The sequence below is a fragment of the Panthera leo genome, chromosome A1, assembly GCF_018350215.1.
Source record: "Panthera leo isolate Ple1 chromosome A1, P.leo_Ple1_pat1.1, whole genome shotgun sequence".
Classification (NCBI taxonomy): domain Eukaryota; kingdom Metazoa; phylum Chordata; class Mammalia; order Carnivora; family Felidae; genus Panthera; species Panthera leo.
The window spans coordinates 80,119,206-80,137,150 of record NC_056679.1 but is presented as its reverse complement, the minus strand read 5'-3'; the positions used below and the strand labels follow the sequence as shown (position 1 = coordinate 80,137,150).

General features: G+C 48.7%; 1 protein-coding gene across 3 annotated transcripts in view; it reads right to left on the bottom strand.

Moving 5' to 3' along the window:
* ARHGEF7 (Rho guanine nucleotide exchange factor 7) overlaps window positions 1-17,945 on the bottom strand; it is a 134,361-nt gene that overhangs the window by 96,946 nt on the left and 19,470 nt on the right. For 2 of the 3 annotated variants that reach the window (XM_042930302.1, XM_042930289.1), the window contains exon 2: window positions 8,160-8,246. In XM_042930302.1, coding sequence (XP_042786236.1) covers window positions 8,160-8,246 — 87 coding nt within the window. Of the gene's footprint in view, window positions 1-7,861; window positions 7,948-8,159; window positions 8,247-17,945 lie in introns of those variants that run through there. The other variant, XM_042930300.1, reaches the window with a different exon arrangement.

Here is a 17,945-nt window from a genome sequence, read left to right as displayed (position 1 = left end):
CTAAATTCATCGGTGCTACACGTGATCACAGTCCTGCACACAGACACCTCTCCAGCAGCTTGTCATGGCTGAGACCAGGCTTCCTGCAGAAGCACCAGCCATCATTCCGAGGAAGCTGTCCGAGTGGCCCACCAGACCACTGTGACAGGAGCTAGAGAAGATGGGGCCAGCCATCACTTTAAGTGCTTAAAGCTGAACACTGATGAATTCAATTTTAGGACTTCTCCTACCCTTCCTCCTTAGTCTTGGGCATTCAACACTTTCAGCGAGAGCCTACTTCATGCCAGCACGGGGGACAGAAGTACAAGACGACCCAGTGCATGGATGCTGCCCTCCACGTTGACACTCCAGCGAGAAGAGCAGTGTGTATACACACACACACACACACACACACACACACACACACACACACAGCACGCACTGAATACGGCCTTGTCCGCAGCCACGGAGTAGGGTCACCTGATCCAGCATCATGAGGAGACCTCCTGAAGTTGGTCTAAGGCGGCACTTCCTGCAGTGGAAGGAGCTCGTGCACGCACAAGCTCCAAGTTGACATCACGGCCCGTGTCCAATCAGACCCACGCTGATCACTGGCAAAGCGAAGCGGACAGGTCTACTGCAGGATGTCGGGCACAGAGCACCACACTGGACTGCAGCAGACTCCCCGTCCAACGGCCATGGTTTCTGCTCAGGCCAGAGCCTCGTCCTCTCGGACTCTGTTTTCACACCCCTCTGTGGTCCGTGAGAAAATCATCCCTACGCTTTGCATGAAACCAAAGTATGCAACTCCTGCCACGGAAACTATTCTAACTGCGGGTCAAGGGTCATCAACTCTTCCCTGGATTTTCGCCCTCTCCTCTTCTGGTTTTCTTGCCTTTGCCCTAGACTCCCTGTGGTCTACGCCCCAAAGAGCAGCCAAGATGATTCCCCAGACTCTGGTCACATTACCTCATGGGTCTGCCCCAGCAGCCCCAACTCACGGAGGGCAGCCCAACGTCCTCGGGTGATCTACAAGACCCCCTATGTCATCTGGCCCAACAGCACCTTGGTCTCCTGCTCTGCTCTCCCCTCAGGTCCAAGGAGTCTGGATTTCAGCCTAAGACCCAAAGCAGAATCAGAGTCACGAAAACGGAAGTCAGATTTGCATTTGAGGGAAACCAGCCTAGAGAAGGACAAGAGAGGAGTTGGATTGCCACAGGGCCGCCACAGTAATCTAGGCAGGGGGTATCAGTGGCCAGCGCGGAGCGAGAGAAGAGCACCATAGCATCCGGGGAGAGTGGGCTGGGGAGACGTCAGGAGCAGCTCCCTGCAGAGGCTCACAGGCCACCCTGGACCTGCCCACCACCCGGGCACACCTGAGGGATGCTCGGACCACTCCCTTGTGGCAGTCTCCCAGGGACATACGCGTGTCCCACACACATCTGTGGGTCTCCATCTGCTCAAAGGTGGGAAACGAGGCCACAGGGACCTCCTCGGGTCCCCTCCTGCTCCCACGTGTTACAAGCGCAAAGACCCAGCTGTGCTACTGAAGATCCTCTGCCTTCTGCCTCCACCCAGGCTGTGGGGAGTTGGCTCAACAGACTACAGCCAACGAAGCCAAGTGCCACCACCCAGCCTAGGGAGGCGAGCAGATGGCCAGGGGCAGCAGGGAGGGAGGGAAGCAGAACTACGCCCTCACAGTAGCAAAAAGCCACAGGATGCGCACACCCATGGTAGTGGTGCCAGTACCTGCTGAGCAGCCAGTTAAGACACGGTCCTACAAGTCTCACGTGAGCCTGGTCGACCAGCCACACTCAAACTACTTTCGACAGTTGTCCACAGAGGCCCAGCAGGGGCCAGGTCCCCAAGCTGGTGGCTTGTTGAAGAGACAGAACACGGCAGTGAAAACTGCGATCCAAGCCGCGCAGTAACCTCCTGAGTGTGCGGCCCGGTGCCCGCCTGTGGCCTAGTCCCCTTCCTGGGGGCAGAGACCCGTCCTCGCTCCTCACCCCATGTTCTCCTGCACCACCCATCCACAGGAGCCTTCAAAACACAAAACCTGGGTCCACGGTAGGTCCTGCCATTACCAAGGTCAGGCAGGGGGACGAACGCACCTGGGAAGCTAGGACAGCTCTCAGCGCACCCGAGAGGGTGCTGCTCCGACTGCGTAGCAGAAGCGGCACCCCACGGCAGGTCTCTCACAGCAAGGTGGACACGGGCCAAGGTCCAAAACTGGGTCTCACCGTTCTGCCTCCCATCACCAGGACCAGGGACGCAGCTCACCTGGCTAGGCCAGGCTGCCTGGGCCTGTACCCGAGACTTTATCTCGCCTGAGACTAACAGGACTGGTGACAGAAATGTACGACATGAACCACCCTCACTCCTCCCCTCCCTACACTCGGCTCAGCTCACTGTCCCTGCCTCTCTGCAGGGGCTGCACAAGGACGGTCCCCATGCAGGAGTCTTGTGGCAAGCCAGGACGCTACAGAGTCCTCTGACACAAGCTCTGGACTGTAGGCAGATGCCCATCTCCCAGGGCCTCAGGCTCCTGGCCATGCTGCGGGGTCACGAAGGGTGCGACCGGTCACAGCTGGTTCAAGATCGAGGGGGTTTGGGGGCGCCCAGGGGGCTCAGTCGGTTAAATGTCGGACTTGATTTCGGCTCAGATCATGATCTTACAGTTCTTGAGTTCAAGCCCCACATTGGGCTCTGTGCCGACAGCTGGGAACCTGGAGCCTGCTTCAGATTTCTGTGTCTCCCTCTCTCTCTCTACCCCTCCCCTGCTTGTGCTCTGTCCCCCTCTTAAAAATAAACATACACACAAAAGAAAGATCTAGTGGGTTAGTACACGTTTTACCACAGGGTCTGGAGCTGCTTGTTCCTGTCTGCTGCAGGCCTCCCAGAGCCACCGCCAGGGCGGACCAGCCGTCCAACCCTACGATCCAGCACTAACAGAATGCGGTCCTCCCGATTCAAAGTTCCTCAGAATTTCAGCCGGTGCCAGCAGAGCATTAAGCCAAATCCAGAGCCCTAGGAGACCTCAGGGTGCCCAGCCCCGCCACCAGCTCAACTCGGAGGACTAACCTGTGGCCCTTGCCACGAGTCAGTTGGACAGTGTCACGTTAGCACCATCCCACAGCTTAACTTGCACTCCAGGCCTCAGCATGCTCACAGGAGCTCTGTAGAACCGCCAGCGTGGAGTACAAATCCTGCCCGTTGACCTGTCGGGCCGGGCCCCAAGACCCGCCCGCCACCCCAGGTCTATCGCCCCCTCTGCGGGATAGTCACAAGTACACAGTACATACAAAATGCACGGGCACGTTACTTGTATTCAACAAATGTCAGTCCCCTTCATTTCAAAGATGACAGCCTCTTAATGTAGACTGACACCGTCCAACACAGACCAGCCCCCACATGGGCTGCTGAGACCCTGAAATGTGACCAAACCAGAACGGGAGGAGCTTGTGCCAAATACAAACCAAACTATAAAGACCTGATGTGCAAAAAACATTATCTCAACAAGCAGATGTTGAGACATTAGGAATACTCTAGGTTAAAAAGCTTATTAAACCGAGCTTCACGTTTTTTACTTCATGTAGTTACTGCAGTTTTGAACTACAAAGGAGGTTCACACTGCATGTGCAGGACTGCACCATCTATGCGACAGCCACCCCACAGATCTCAAGTTGGGGGAAGGCCTAACCGGTTTTCTACACAGGAAAATCAACCTGGGTGCACAGGGACTAATCGTTCACCCTACAAGACACCTTGGCAAGACACAAATACCGAAGACAGAGGGTCAACTTTGACACTTTTTGCCAGGAAAAGGTAAAGATAGCTATAACATCTGAGGAGAATTTTTCTTTGCTTTTAGTACCCACCAGATGTTCACAGGATAATCATCTCCCAAATTTAACTCAACTTCCTCAAAGGCAAGTTCTGACAAAGGCATGATGAATGAACTTCAAGAGTTTCTTCAATAAAACCAGTCAAGTACTAGGTCATGACACCAGCCATTTCCAGCTCACTACCGTGCCAACCGTGACGAGGACGAAGGAAAACACCCTGCTGTGTGACCTCAACTACACCTTCGTACACAGTTGTAGTGAGGCTCAACCACCCAGCTGCCCAGATCTAAGACAAAGGTAACCCCTGGGGGGCATCCCTCCCTAGGGAAAGGACTAGAAATCCACTTTTGACTTTGCTTTAATTCTGAAGCCTTTGTCAACAAGTTTTAACTTTCCAAGTAAGCCAATTTTAACTTTAGTAGTATTTTTAAATATTCTTTTGGACAAAATTTCAATCATAATCTTGATTAAAAATCTCAAAGAGCATCAAATACTATACATGGTAGCATAACAGAAGAACCTATCCTTCAAAAACACAGCCAAGAGTGTTTTTGGAAACATGCAGGGCGATGTTTTCCAAAACCTCCCCGCTGACCTACTAACTCCATCAGTCCGGCCGATTCCAATGCTACAGAGGCCACCCAAAGGCCTCCTCATTCTCTGGACATCAGAGCAAAGGAAAGCATCCCCCCTCACACAGAGGGCGACGGGCACCGTCAGCAACAGGCCCGTGACGTGCCTGCAGCCAGAGCACCTGCCTGCGCAGGGCAGCCCCTCCCACTGGCACAAAGCAAAGTGGCAGAGACGAGTGACAAGCTAGGAGGAAACGCTCAGAGGTTGGCGACTTCGGTTGCCTCTTCCAGCAGCCTTCTTTGTCGCCCTGTCCTTCTCATGCAAGCGCAGTGCGGGGAATCTGCAGCGCCCCACATCTGCTTCACCATCTACCCAGAAATAGGCACACCGAGGAGGACACAAAAGAGAAAAGCCAAAACATTTGGCCCAAGGGGCTTCCATCCCCCAGAGATCAAGAAAACACCCAACAGGAACAAGTAGTGCCTGCCTGTTGCTGCTGGAAAGGCAAAGGGAGAAAAACGTCTCCGGAGACAACCTGGCAGGTGTTCATGGCATTTAAAAGCCCCTACACCTTTGGCCTAGCAGCACCCCATTGGACGATCAGGGAACACACATGCACGGCCCCAACAGCAGTTGGTGGCCAATGCAGAGCACGGAGAGGTTGTGCTCTGCCTGCTCACTGCCAGACCACGGCTGTGAGAACTCAAGACCGAGGAGCGAAGTAAGTAACACGTCAAAGTCCTTTAAAAATGTTACCAATAAAGACATGATTGAGAACTGAAACCAGAGACCAAATGGAGAATAGGGAAAACTATACAAGGCAGCACTTATCATGAGCAAGATTCTCTCCCTCACCCAGGTGGCATGTACTTAGGACAATTCTGTCCCTGCCACATATACCAGGCAAACCAGGGTTTCTCCACACATTCTCCAAGGTAACTGGACCACAGTACCAGCTCCTCAGTCAGGAAGTTTAAGAGAACTATCAACTGTAATTACCCATAGTTCTAAATGAGGTCAGCTCTCATCAGATCTTGCTTTACTACGCTATTAGAAACATGGAAAAAAAAAACTTGAATTCTTATCAAACTACACACTACTCCAGGATATGAAAGATTCAAATAAGATGCATGATAGGCAGCAAAGAAAAACTGAGAAATAGGAAAAGTTCAAAGCCATATATGTGGTTTTCCTACAGGTTTTATTCCCCCCCCCACCCCCGCCAAATTTAAAAAATGTTTTCCAACTTAAAATGTAAACGGTCTCTCAAACTTTAATAAATACAAAATTTACAAACTTTCTTTAAATTTAAAACTCTTTTCACGATCAGAACCACCCACTGGGGGAAATACCTCATTTTCTGCAGCTAATTAAGATGCGGACCAAAACGACGGATACAGTAACCACAGCGCTTGGTTCCTCTGCTCCTGGAAGAAATCCTGGCATAGCTTAAGACGCTAGTAAAACATTCCCAGAATAATCTGTTACAAACACGCTTCGGTCTCAACTCTTGGAAAAAGGCACCTTGACAGATACCAGAACAGAAGGTAACCTGGAGTTCAAGCGATTAGTTTCAGGGTCTGTGTTTGTAATTTCCAACAGTTTCTCTCATCATTCAGAAGGTCGTAAAAATGAAACATGTCAAGCCAAGAACACGTTTCAGAAGTGCAAAGTCCTTCCCTTTCCATTCCCTTTCTATGTATCTCTCTTTAAAAACCCTGGGAGGGGTGCCTGGGTGGCTCAGTCGGTTGAGCGTCCGACTTTGGCTCAGGTCATGATCTCGCAGTCCATGAGTTTGAGCCCCATGTCGGGCTCTGTGCTGACAGCTCAGAGCCTGGAGCCTGTTTCAGATTCTGTGTCTCCCTCTCTCTGACCCTCCCCTGTTCATGCTGTCTCAAAAATAAATAAAGGTTAAAAAAAAATTAAAAATTAAAAAAAAAAAAAAAAAAAAAACCCTGGGAAACTGCTGCAAGTGGTCCACATGCAAGGCCACCTTTCAGGGAATAGGCCAGTCCCTTCACACCACAGATCAGAACGAGTCTGGAAGCCCAAGTAGGGTTCACACCATATAGAACTCATTGTTCAGGGTAACTTCCTACAACAAAACAAAAACCAGAGTGACTCAACAATGTGAGAGTTTTGATGTGTTTTGTTATTTTCATTATCCTAGGCAATTAGGAGTTTGAAGTGTGACTTACTATGGAGACTGAAAGTATGCTAACAAAACGTGCCCCTCAAATTTATTTATCGAATTTAAAATTTAAAACACTCTTTAAAAACTAGCCACAGGTTTCTTTATAAACAAAAAAATTAATTATTTGCTATCAACTGCAGATTTATTGAAGGCCTACTATAATGCCAAGAACTGTTCTAGATGCTTGGGATAAGTTAGTGACCTCTCCTAGAGCATCATTAAACTCTTTGTTATAAAGATAGACAGGATATGAAATTTCAACAGCAGCCTCTGGAGAGCAAAGGGTAAAGGGTTTTTAAGACTCAACTTTAATACTTTCTTACAGAGTCCTACACTGAACACTGAAGTTGTGAGGTTGTAAATTTAATGTTTAATGTGCAAACTGAATTTCAAATTTACTATCACAACCAAAACTGAGTAGTTTGATGAAAACAGTCTCACAACAAAGGTCAAGGAAAAGCAAACATTGCTACCAGGGACACATATTCTCACAGCCCAATAGGGGAGTCCAGGACAAGATGACAAAGCTTTTGTGAAACGTTGCCCCCTCCTAAACAGCCCTAGGGTCTCCGGGATCTCTACTAAGCCTTTCAGGTACCTGTAAGGGACTTCCTCACAGACCTCAAATACTACAAAAGAGATACCTTAATGTTCACAATCACGCAGAAGAACAGGATTTTGGTTTCTTGATGCCAGTGTAACTTCAACAAATGAGTTGCCATGAAACTTGCCCTCACCAACTGGACTTCTAGATTTCTCCCAAGAAACCCACACTAAGACTGTCCTAGGAGGGGAAAACTTTATGGAATCCTCTTACACAACAGGTTCCACCGGAGATGCATTCATATACTCTTCTCCGCCAGCCTGCTCAAACTCAGCTCAGCTCTGATAAGGAAACAGGTGGTAAAGCAGCAGCAGGAAACGATGGAAGCACAGACGTGACCACAACCACTTCGAGCTGGAGTTCCCAAATGAAACAATGTCTAGGTTTCCGGATCAAAAGCACTACCCCAAGGTTAGGAAAACTCATATGGTAAAATGAGCTGTAAAGGAGGTTTCCAGATAACTGCCGCTGAAAGACCGTATTTAGAACAGTGACAAAACCTTACACAGCAGACACACCCCGCCGGGTACACTCCCCAAGACGTAGGTTTACCTCCAACCTAAACACCGCCTACCTTCTGGCGGTAGGAAAAAAAAGCAGAGAAAGGAGTGAGGCTGGGAGGGCTTGGGGTCCTTTCATTTGTGCCCGGTTTTGCCCGCTTACCTGCTAGGAATTCTGAGGGGCTGACCCAGCCCTGAATGCGGGTCCCCCGAGGAACCCCTAAAAGCACAGGCTAAGGCAGGGAACAAGGAATCGACCGCACCCCTTAGGAATGGTTCTCGCAAACGCGTGACACCTACCCACGAGCTCCTGAGGCTCTTCTTCAGAGCGACGACAGCCCAGTTCGGGGCTGCACGCAGCGGCCCCTCCCCGCCCCGCGACCGCGCTCGCTCCCTGCCCCCGGGCCTCCGGGCGCCGCCAGCCCGGCCCGCCCCCCTCCTGGCGCCCCGCGCCCGCTCACCTCCAGCCGCAGGGAGGCCCCGCAGCCTCGCAGGAACTCGCGGATATTGCTCAGGCACTCGCTCTCGCTCCGGGGCTCCGGGTAAACCTGCAACACAGAGCACAGGCGCTGAGCGGCGGCGCGGAGGCCGCGGACGCGACCCAGGGCGGCGCCAGCAAGCGGCCCCGGGCGAGAGGACGCGGACGGGCGGCCCCGGCGGCCCGGAGGGACCCCGGCCGCCCCTGACGCCCGCCCGCTGGGCCGCCGCCGCAGCTCACCGTCTTTCCTTCCTCTGGGCTGCACCAATCTCAGGCCCCAGCCCTCTCCAGGAAGTGGGCCGCCACCGGAAGTGACGTCTTCAGACCGCGCCCCGGCCGGCCAGCGCACCGCCTTTTCCGGCCTCGCCCTCGCGCCGGCAGACGCGGTGCACCTGGCCCCACGCGCGGCCGCCTCTCCCCTGCACCTGGCCCCACCCACGGCCTCCTCCTCCTCTTCTCCCCACAGCACTTTGTCCTTGTCCTCGGACGCGGCGCACCTGGCCCCACCCGCGGCCCCAGTCTCGGGCTCCTCCTCCACCTCCTCCTCCTCCATCCTCCCCCGCGCCCAGCACCAGGTCCTTGTCCTCCGACACACGGCGCACCTGCGCACCTGGTCCCACGCGCGGCCTCCTCCACCCAGCGCGTGGTTCTCATCCTCCGACACGGCCCACCTGACCCAGCCCACGCGCAGACTCCTCCTCCCGGCACTTGGCCCTCATCCTCGCCTGGCCCCAGCGGACACAGCCCGCCCTGCCCAGAGGGTCCCGGAGAGCAGGGCCTCAGCGGTGAGCAACCCTGAAGGGGCTGGAGGGAACCCTATCTTCAGTTCTTCCCAGCCACCGGCTTGGGAGAGTGGAACCGGTATTCTATTACGAGGATTTAGAATAATTGGCAACATAAATTATGCATGTTGGGATTGAAGTGCAATGTTTTCCTTCCTGAATACACACCACGTGCTTCATTAATGATTAACCAGAATAGCCAGTTACACATCAGTGAGCAAGTCAGCTAGGAAGCAATTGTCTGCGGCCTCCACCACGGGCGGAGAGCGTCGAGGAGGGCCCGGTGCAGGCTGCCAAGAGAGAACTTTGAGGGCCACCTGCCACACGTGTGAGGAGTTACTAACAGCCTCCTGGACCAGAAAGGTCAAGAAAACCGAGAGCAATCAAGAGAGAAGCCGGAGACATGAGAAGGGCCCTTTGTCGTTCTGACACATAAGAAGACTAAGTTTTGGGAGCTACACTACAGCATCTTCCAGAACTCTAGCATCTGAGGACATTCAGGGCACTTTTGTCCTTGTATGGGGATATCACAGCATTCCATCAGGCCTTACAGGAATACTTTGGTTTCATTTCAAGCTTGGGTCTTTTAAAGTTATGAATCAAAACGAAAAACAAGGGTGTTAAGAAGTACAAAGAGGACAAAAATCAGACCCTTTTTTTCCTACAATTTAAAAATCCTTAGAAGAAATTGCCAACATATTTCCTCCAAATTGAACGGATTTTTTTTTTTCTGTGAACAGATAAACCAAAGCTGCTTCCTGATCCATTTGCTCCTCTCCATAAAAGAATTTTGAAAAAGTATGCACCAAATACGCATGCTTAATAATTTTAAGTAGTTGCAAAGCTTTAATTTCTGATGTCTTGAGGACATTTTGAAAGTGTTAAATATGCTTTAAAATTATGTCCAGTAGCACAAAAAAACAATAGAAATAGCCATTCTCCATCTTAAAAAATTATGAACAAATTCCTTGTTTAAAAGTCAGACATTTTACATTCTTTTCTCCTTCAGCGTCTTTCCATTCCACTTCCTGCAACAAAACAGTTTGCTAAAGTAAGACATTTTTATACTAAACCATTTTTACTGATCACTGTTTTTGTTTGGTTGGGTTTTTTGTTTTGGCAAGAGACCCATACAAATACAGTCCACGTCCTCCTTCATTCACGGATTCTGTGCAAATTCATCCACTCGATAAAATTTGTTTGTAACCCCAAAATCAATACTGGCAGCACTTTCCCAGTCATTCATAGACACGTGCAGAGCAGTGACAAATTTGAACAGCCTTTATGCACACATTCCCAGCTAAACTTGAACAAGACTGCGTTCTGCCCTCTTGCTTCAGCTCCTAAGGTAAGCAGATGTCCTTTTCACCGTCTACTGGCATCACGTTTTTCACATTTTTGTGGTTCTTCTTGGTGACTTTGCTGTTTTAAATGGCCCCCAAGCGTAGCGCTAAAGCACTGTCTAATGTTCCTAAGCGCAAGAAGGCTGTGATGTGCCTTACAGAGAAAATACGTGTGTTAGATAAGCTTCGTTCAGGCCTGAGTTACAGTGCTGTTGGCCGTGAGTTCAACGTTAATGAATCAACAATACGGTACATCCAGAAAAAGGAAGACGATATTCGCCGATCTGTACGTGAGGCTGCTCCAGAAAGTGCTAAAGTAACATCTATAGTGCGTGATGCGGCTATGGAAAAGATGGAAAAGCAGCTAAATTTGTGGATTCAGGAGATGACAACCAATAAAAAGAGCATGGTAGACAGTGTTGTTGTGAGGTTGAAAGCCAAGGAAATTTACAGTCATGTTACCCAGGGTCAGGAAAAGGTTAAACCCTTCTCAGCTAGTGCAGGCTGGCTTGCACGTTTCAAAAGGCGATACCACATGAAAAACATTAAACTTGGACGTAAGGCAGGTCCTGCAGATGAGGAGGCTGCAGAAGAATTTAAAAAGTATCTGCTAAGCATTATACATGAAAAGGGTTATATGGAAGAGCAGGTTTTCAACGCTGATGAGACAGGCTTGTTTTACAAGAATGTTGGCAGACGAACCTATATAATGCAAATGGCCTCCAAGGCTCCTGGCTTTAAATCATTCAAAGACCGTGCAACCTTGCTATTATGTGCCAATGCCAAGGGTGACTTTAAGTGCAAACCCCTCATGGTACACAGAGCACAAAACCCTCGAGCACTTCGAGGAAAAAATCTGAACCGTATGCCAGTCCATTGGAGGTGGAACAAAAAGGCGTGGATGGCGTCTGAAATATTCTGGGATTGGTTCCACAACTGCTTCATCCCAGAAGCTGAACGCTACCTCCATAGCAAAAACCTTGCCTTCCGGATTTTACTGATTTTGGATAGTGCCCCAGTTCATTGCCATGAAGAACTTGAAAATGCCCACCCTGACATAGAAGTTCTCTTCATGCCCCCAAACACTGCTTCTCTCATCCAACCCCTCAGTCAGGGGATAATAAAAGCTTTCAAGGCCCACTACACCAGGGAGCTTTATAGCAAGGCTTTTGAGGCTCTTGATGCCAACGAGGAAACCACCATGATGGACTACTGGAATTCTGTCACGATACGCAACGTTATAGATTATATCAGCACAGCCTGGGACAGCATCAGGCAGGCTACTATTAATAACTGTTGGGCAAATGTTTGGCCAGACTGCGTGAAAAGTTTTGAAGGCTTTGAAGGTGTTAGAGAAAACATAAAGAACAGTGTGGAAAACATAATGCATATTGCGCAGCAAATAAGTGGAGAAGGCTTCAGAGACATGAGGGAGGGAGATGTGGAGGACATTTTGGCAGAAATGGCAGTAGAACCCACCAACAAAGACCTGGATGAGATAGCAAAGTATGGCACTGGCGTCAGCGATGATGATGGCAGTGATGAAGGTCAGCCTAAGACTCCAAGAATTGTCCCTCTCACAGCAGCCAAAATAGCAGAATGGAATTCTGCTCTGGAAAAAATTTTCCATGACATGGAAGAGTGTGACCCTGTGCTCGAACGGAGCCTCACATTTAAGCGCCTCACCTCCACTGCATTCGTCCCTTATGCAGAAACACTTAAAGATTTGAGGCGAAAAGCCAAGCAGACAAGGCTGAAGGAATTTTTCAAGCCAGTTTGGGAGGGAGAGTTGCCGACACCATCAACACGTTGTGAAAGCCGAACTCCTGAGGTAGAGCTGTCAGATCTCACGTGTCACCCTCACTGACTTCTTCTTCTTCTGCCGAGTACATCACCTACTCTGTCTTGGTTTTTGTGGGGCAAGCCAAGGTCTAGAGATTTAACCACACTGCCCACTGCCTCATCACAAAGCCCACAGCTCCACCACAAGTAAGGTTTTAATGTTTTCACAAAATTTCAAGCGTTCAAGCTTCGCATAATGCTGTGTTCAGGGCTGGCTTTCTTACATTACCGTACTATGCAGCATACAGTATGTGTTTGCTGAGTGTGCACCGTGTGCAACTGAACTGAAGAGGTAAACAGTTCATGGTGCTATAACTGAAATTGTGTTGTACTATGAAGAAACCCTGCATGCAACTAATTATTTGTAAGGAACGTGTATTAAATAAGCCGTCTCCAAGTGGAAATACACCTAAAACAAGATTATGTGTTGACTGGTTGATAAAACCTTGCAATGTCTATCTGGAAGGAAATTAACCGGGTATTTGCCCTAGGAAGAGTGGTTCAGTAGTTGCTAATTCAGTGTTCACAGTGACTTTGTAGGACACAACTACCACAAGTAAGGAGAATCAACTCTACCTTTAAGGTTAGTAAAGATCTAATTGTTAAAATTGTTCTTCTAAATTAAACACAGCTATTATGAGCACACAAACAATGGGAACAATACCTTCAAGTTTCTGAGGAAAATTTATCAAATGTAAAAGTAAAACTTTATTTGGAAATGTATGTCCTAATGAAATGTATAGCATTGTGGTGGTGGTGGTGTTGTTCTAATTAGCTCATTTACCCATGGACAACTATCACTTATTGCTAGAAGGAGGTACAGTCCAGCATTAGTTCTGGTCCTGTCTTGGGCGGGGGTTGTATGCAAACACTGAGAAACCTTGTTCCTAAAAATAAGTAAATAAGAAATGGAAAGGGTTTTGTTATGTAACTGGATTTTTTGATGCCTTCTGAATGACATAGCCAAAGTCTAGACATAATCTATCCTAAATAAAATTTTGAAATCCTCAGTTAACGGCATGATTCGGGTCTCCTGCTATCTCTATGAAAGCTAGCAAGTAGAAACCCCTGAGCTGCACAATTCCAGACGTTAGTGTCATTCATGTCTCAACACCATGGATACCTACTGGTTACACAGCTGGGAGGTTTTCCACCTTGCAGCAGTGTGCCTCAGGGAGACAACAAATGAGTGTACGGTCTGCCTTTCTTATGTGAACTGGGAGAAGCGGGTGTTGGGACAGCTGAGCCCACTCATTGCATTCCCAGACCTCAGGCACCTTCTCAGACAAGTCAGTTACAAGTGAGTGCATGTGCAAGCCGAGGAACTGAACTCCTTTAAAAGTCTCCACTTGCATGCATGTGGGTGCATGGAGCTGGCTCATTCAAAGAATACTGTACAGACAACACACGTTTGGAAAACGATAGTAAGTACTGCCTGACACTGTAACATACATACTGACCTTGGACACGACACTTGACCCCTCTGGGTCTATGCCCTCATCGTCCCAATTTGAGGCTCAGCCTTTCTCACAGAACTGATGGTAGGATCAAATGGATACCAAGTTAGTTCAACAACACGGACCTGGACCCCATGCCAGAGCACGTGATAAGCACTGTGACTGCAAAGGAGAGAGAGACAAGGCCCTGCCCTCAGGGAGGGAGGGAGGAACCGCACACAACATGGCAAGGGGCCATGGAAGCACAGAGAAAAGAAACGGGAGTTCTATAGGGGACACAGGGGAGGCCAGAGGCCTAACCAACAAAAAGGACTTCTGAGTTAGAGCTATAAGGGTGAAGAGACAGATGGAACTGCATTTTCAAAGGCGTGACATTTGAGAAGCCCATGGTGTTTTCGAGGATGATGAGCCCTCAGGGGCAGCTGAGGTCATGGGGGAGCCTGCAGTGGAAGGGCTACATATGAGATGATGATGTAAAAGACATTTAAGGTCCCCTGCGTATTTCAGTAAAGAAGCTACGTGAACAGTGAGCGTCATCAGGTAAATGCAAATTAAAACCTCAGAGAACACTACACACCCACCAAAATGGATACTGTGGAAAAGGTCAACAGTATCAAGTGTTGGTGAGGATGGAAAGCAGCTGGCACCCAACACGTGACTGATGGGAGTGTAAAATCATACACTTGGAAAATTGGCAGCTTCTCAAAAAGTTAAGCATACCTAAGCCCAGCAATTCCTCTCCTAGGTACTTACCTGAGAGAGATGAAAACACATCCACAAAAAGCCATGTATAAGAACATTCACAGGAGCCTTACATAAAATTGCCAATGCCTCACAACCCAAAGGCGAACACTCCTCAGGGCAATCACTAGTGACCGCCTTCCGATGACCAACAATAGCCCAATTCACTCCCCAGAAATCCTGTCCCAAATTCCCCACAGTAATTAGCTCCAGGCTTTCCAATCAAGAACTCTAATCAGTCAAAGGCTCAGAGTCCCAAAACCATTGTGATCTTCCTTTTGAAATACGGCTTTTGTACTCCATATTTGATAAAGGATGTGTCAGATGCTCTGAGAACTGGCAATAAACTAAATCACAGCAATGTCACAGTCACACTTCAGGGACCTCCACAGCTGTCCAGTTTCCCTTTCAACTCTTCTCTACCACCCACTCCACGCTGGGAACAACCAGCTCCACCCTTGGTCCAAGCAAAGTGCCAACTGAGGCAGCTAGCTGCCTTCTCTCCAACTGAAAGTGTTTCGAGAGTCTGAGTTCACAAAACTTCCTAGGAAAGAATAGGCACTTGTAGCAACACATCTAATTTAAGCAGGTTCCACGCACCACAACAATTAAGATCAAGAGTATAGAAAACTGTCACAGCGTATGCTATCTGGGAAATGCTTAACTGCCCAGGATTGTACTTCCCAGAGATTCTGATTGAGTAGGTTTCAAGTATATTCCAGAAGTTGAGGGCAGGGTGGGTGTCTGAAATTCCCCATCTGCCTGATTTTCACCCAAGTCTGGAACACTGGTATGGTATAATTCAGTGTTTCTCAAACAAACACATGCATCAGAATCATCTAGAGTGACATTACTACATCCTGCCAGAGTTCCATCCGTAGATCTGGAGTGAAACCCAAGGACGTGGCTTTCTGACATTCCTAGGAGATGCTGATGGTAGCAGGACCATACGCAGAGAACTAGTGGCAGATGTAGATTAAACCATTAATCAAGAAATCTTTATTCCCCCCGCTGGGAAAACAAATTCCCAGCCACAGAACATCAACAGCCTCATGACCACAGCTACCAAGAATCACTTCCTCTGAACACCTGTGGCTCTGTCTGCAGCCCCCACCCTGTAGCCAGATTTGCTTGTGCAGATCTCTCCCATTAGACATGAGCTCCCTATTAAATAGCATACTGCCCGCTTAGGTCACTAAACTCACTGGTCTGTGAGAGGACCTCAGCGTAGAAAGTCAGAGAACATGAGGCAGTTCCATTCTTCAGAGACGAGGAAGCAGAGGCTGAGAAGAAATGACCTGCCCGAGTTTATGCAGCCCACGTACTTCACCAGCCTGCTCGAGGAGGCAGACCTCTGACGACTGCAGGAACCCGGCTCCCCTGCCCTCACTTGCAGGGATTTGGCCAACCAGAAGCTCTGCGGGAGCCAGGTGGCAGCTGCCTGACAGCCACAGTGACATGCTGGAGCTGCTCCCAAAAGGGCCTATGCACCCCCACCCCCAGCCCCGCCAGCTCTGTGTTCAGTAACATCGTATCTGTCGCTGGACTCGGCCACGGTACAAGTATTCACACCGCAGAAATTGGCAGATACTACAAATGAGGGCTCCACACCACAGGAAGCCCATTGTTAAGTCTTTACCAACACACCACTGGCTGCAGACCACGGCTCCCACTGGGAGCTCTCACCAGCTCCAGTAACACACTTCCCCCACTGTTCCCTTCAGCCTTAGGGGGAGTCGTGGCTTCCTGGGGTGCTTCCACGTCTCTTACTGGTTGTCCTTACCCCTGCCCACACTCTGTCAACAGCTTCTTCATTAAACTCTTCAACCACCTCTACTACTGCACCATCCCTTTGCTGCTGGGACCCTAACCCAGTGAACTGCCTGGCAGTAGAGTTAAAAATAGAACAGCGTGGGACAGCAGAAGATGGGAACCAATTTGGAGAAAGGATTCAGTCCCTTATGGTACGGTACTTCCACAGAGCACCACCCACCACAGAGCCTTTAAAAAGATGGCAGCTTTAATTAATTACCGATACACTACAATCTCCTAGTGATAATCAGTGGGGGAAAGGAACGTGGGGAATGGTATGCATAACATGCTACCTTCAGTGTTAAAAAAAAGAGAAGGACGAGAAGAAAACATGCATGGGTGTTTAGAAATGCGTGGTACCTCTCTGGAAGTACATGCCAGGTACTTTTAACAGGAGTTGCCTCCTGCAAAAGGAATGGGGGCCTGGAGGAGAGGGAAAGAAAGGGGACTTGCTTTTCACTTTGTATGTTTTTGTGCCCTGTGAGTTTTATACAACATGTAAGTATTATAAATATACATTTTTTTAAAAAAGAAGACGAAAGAGGAATGCTCCAATCTAGTGTTCTCCTCAGGCCAAGACATCGTCCCCAATACAAAACAGTCCTTGGAGAGCCCATCTGCCAGCGGGTTGGGGTCCTTGTAGAACCCTCCGCCCCATACACCCTGTGCCAAGATGCAATGCTATGATTAAAGTCCTAAGGTCATCTTAATTAGCACTTCATGATTCCTCCAACTTCTAATTACCTGATAGCCACCGTTTTATTATAATTAAACTGCAGTTGTCTGCTGATCAGGGATTGTGCTCCTCCTCAGCACTCTGTGCTCATTCTACTGTGAATGACAGTCAGTGGACTGAAAATATAGGTCGATAGAGCTCACTTGGCAGTCTACCGGGCATCTCTCCTCCAAACCCACTGGAAGACAAATGAAGCATCCAGCAGAAATTATGGACTTGGTTGCCAAATACCAGATAAGTAAATTATCTCCCAAAAATGTATAGCCTGTATTAGAAGTAGTTTACTGGAAAAAAAAAAAAAATAAGCCTTTAATAAGGTATTTTTCTTTTGCTCTCCTTCTTTAACATATTCCAAAGCCCAACTCTTGTATGGATGCTACAATCATCTGGGGAAAAGGAAAATGTGCTCCCTTAGTATGGAACCACCCAAATTAGAAAAGGCAAAAACAAATCTGAATGTCCAAAATCTCCAGTTCCCGAACCAAATTCATATACCCAAGACATGTGGAATGTCAAGGGGAGGACCAGCAAGACTGCAAGGCTTAAATTAACTCATGTGTCCCCTAAGGCTTACTTCCCACCAACTCCAGAAGCACATTTTTAGGACACAGAGATGGTGGCAACCATCCAAAATTCATGCCAAAAATGGATTTTAAAAAGTATGAACAAAAAACATTCATCAGACAGCCTGGAATAAATTTCTCCACTGAGGTACTTTCTTCCCTCAATAATGTTAGATCAAAACAGGTGGGTGTGTATTAATCGTCAGGGGAGAGCAATACAGAAAACAGCATGTGCTCCGCCTGGCTGTGATTCGGACACCAGAGAAGCAGAGGTGCATGGGACGGGCCATTGTTAATTTCATGTCTCATTACATGCTGTAAGCGGATGCCATTTTTTTATGCCTTTGAAGGCTCTTGATACAGGAAAACAGAAAAGGACAAATCCCTAAGACAACTCAAACTGGGCCTTATGGTCCAACAATTGTTCTTATCTAAGGTTTTCCTCAGTTCATATGGAAGAATCATCCTTCCCTTGTTCTCACGCTTGCGACCT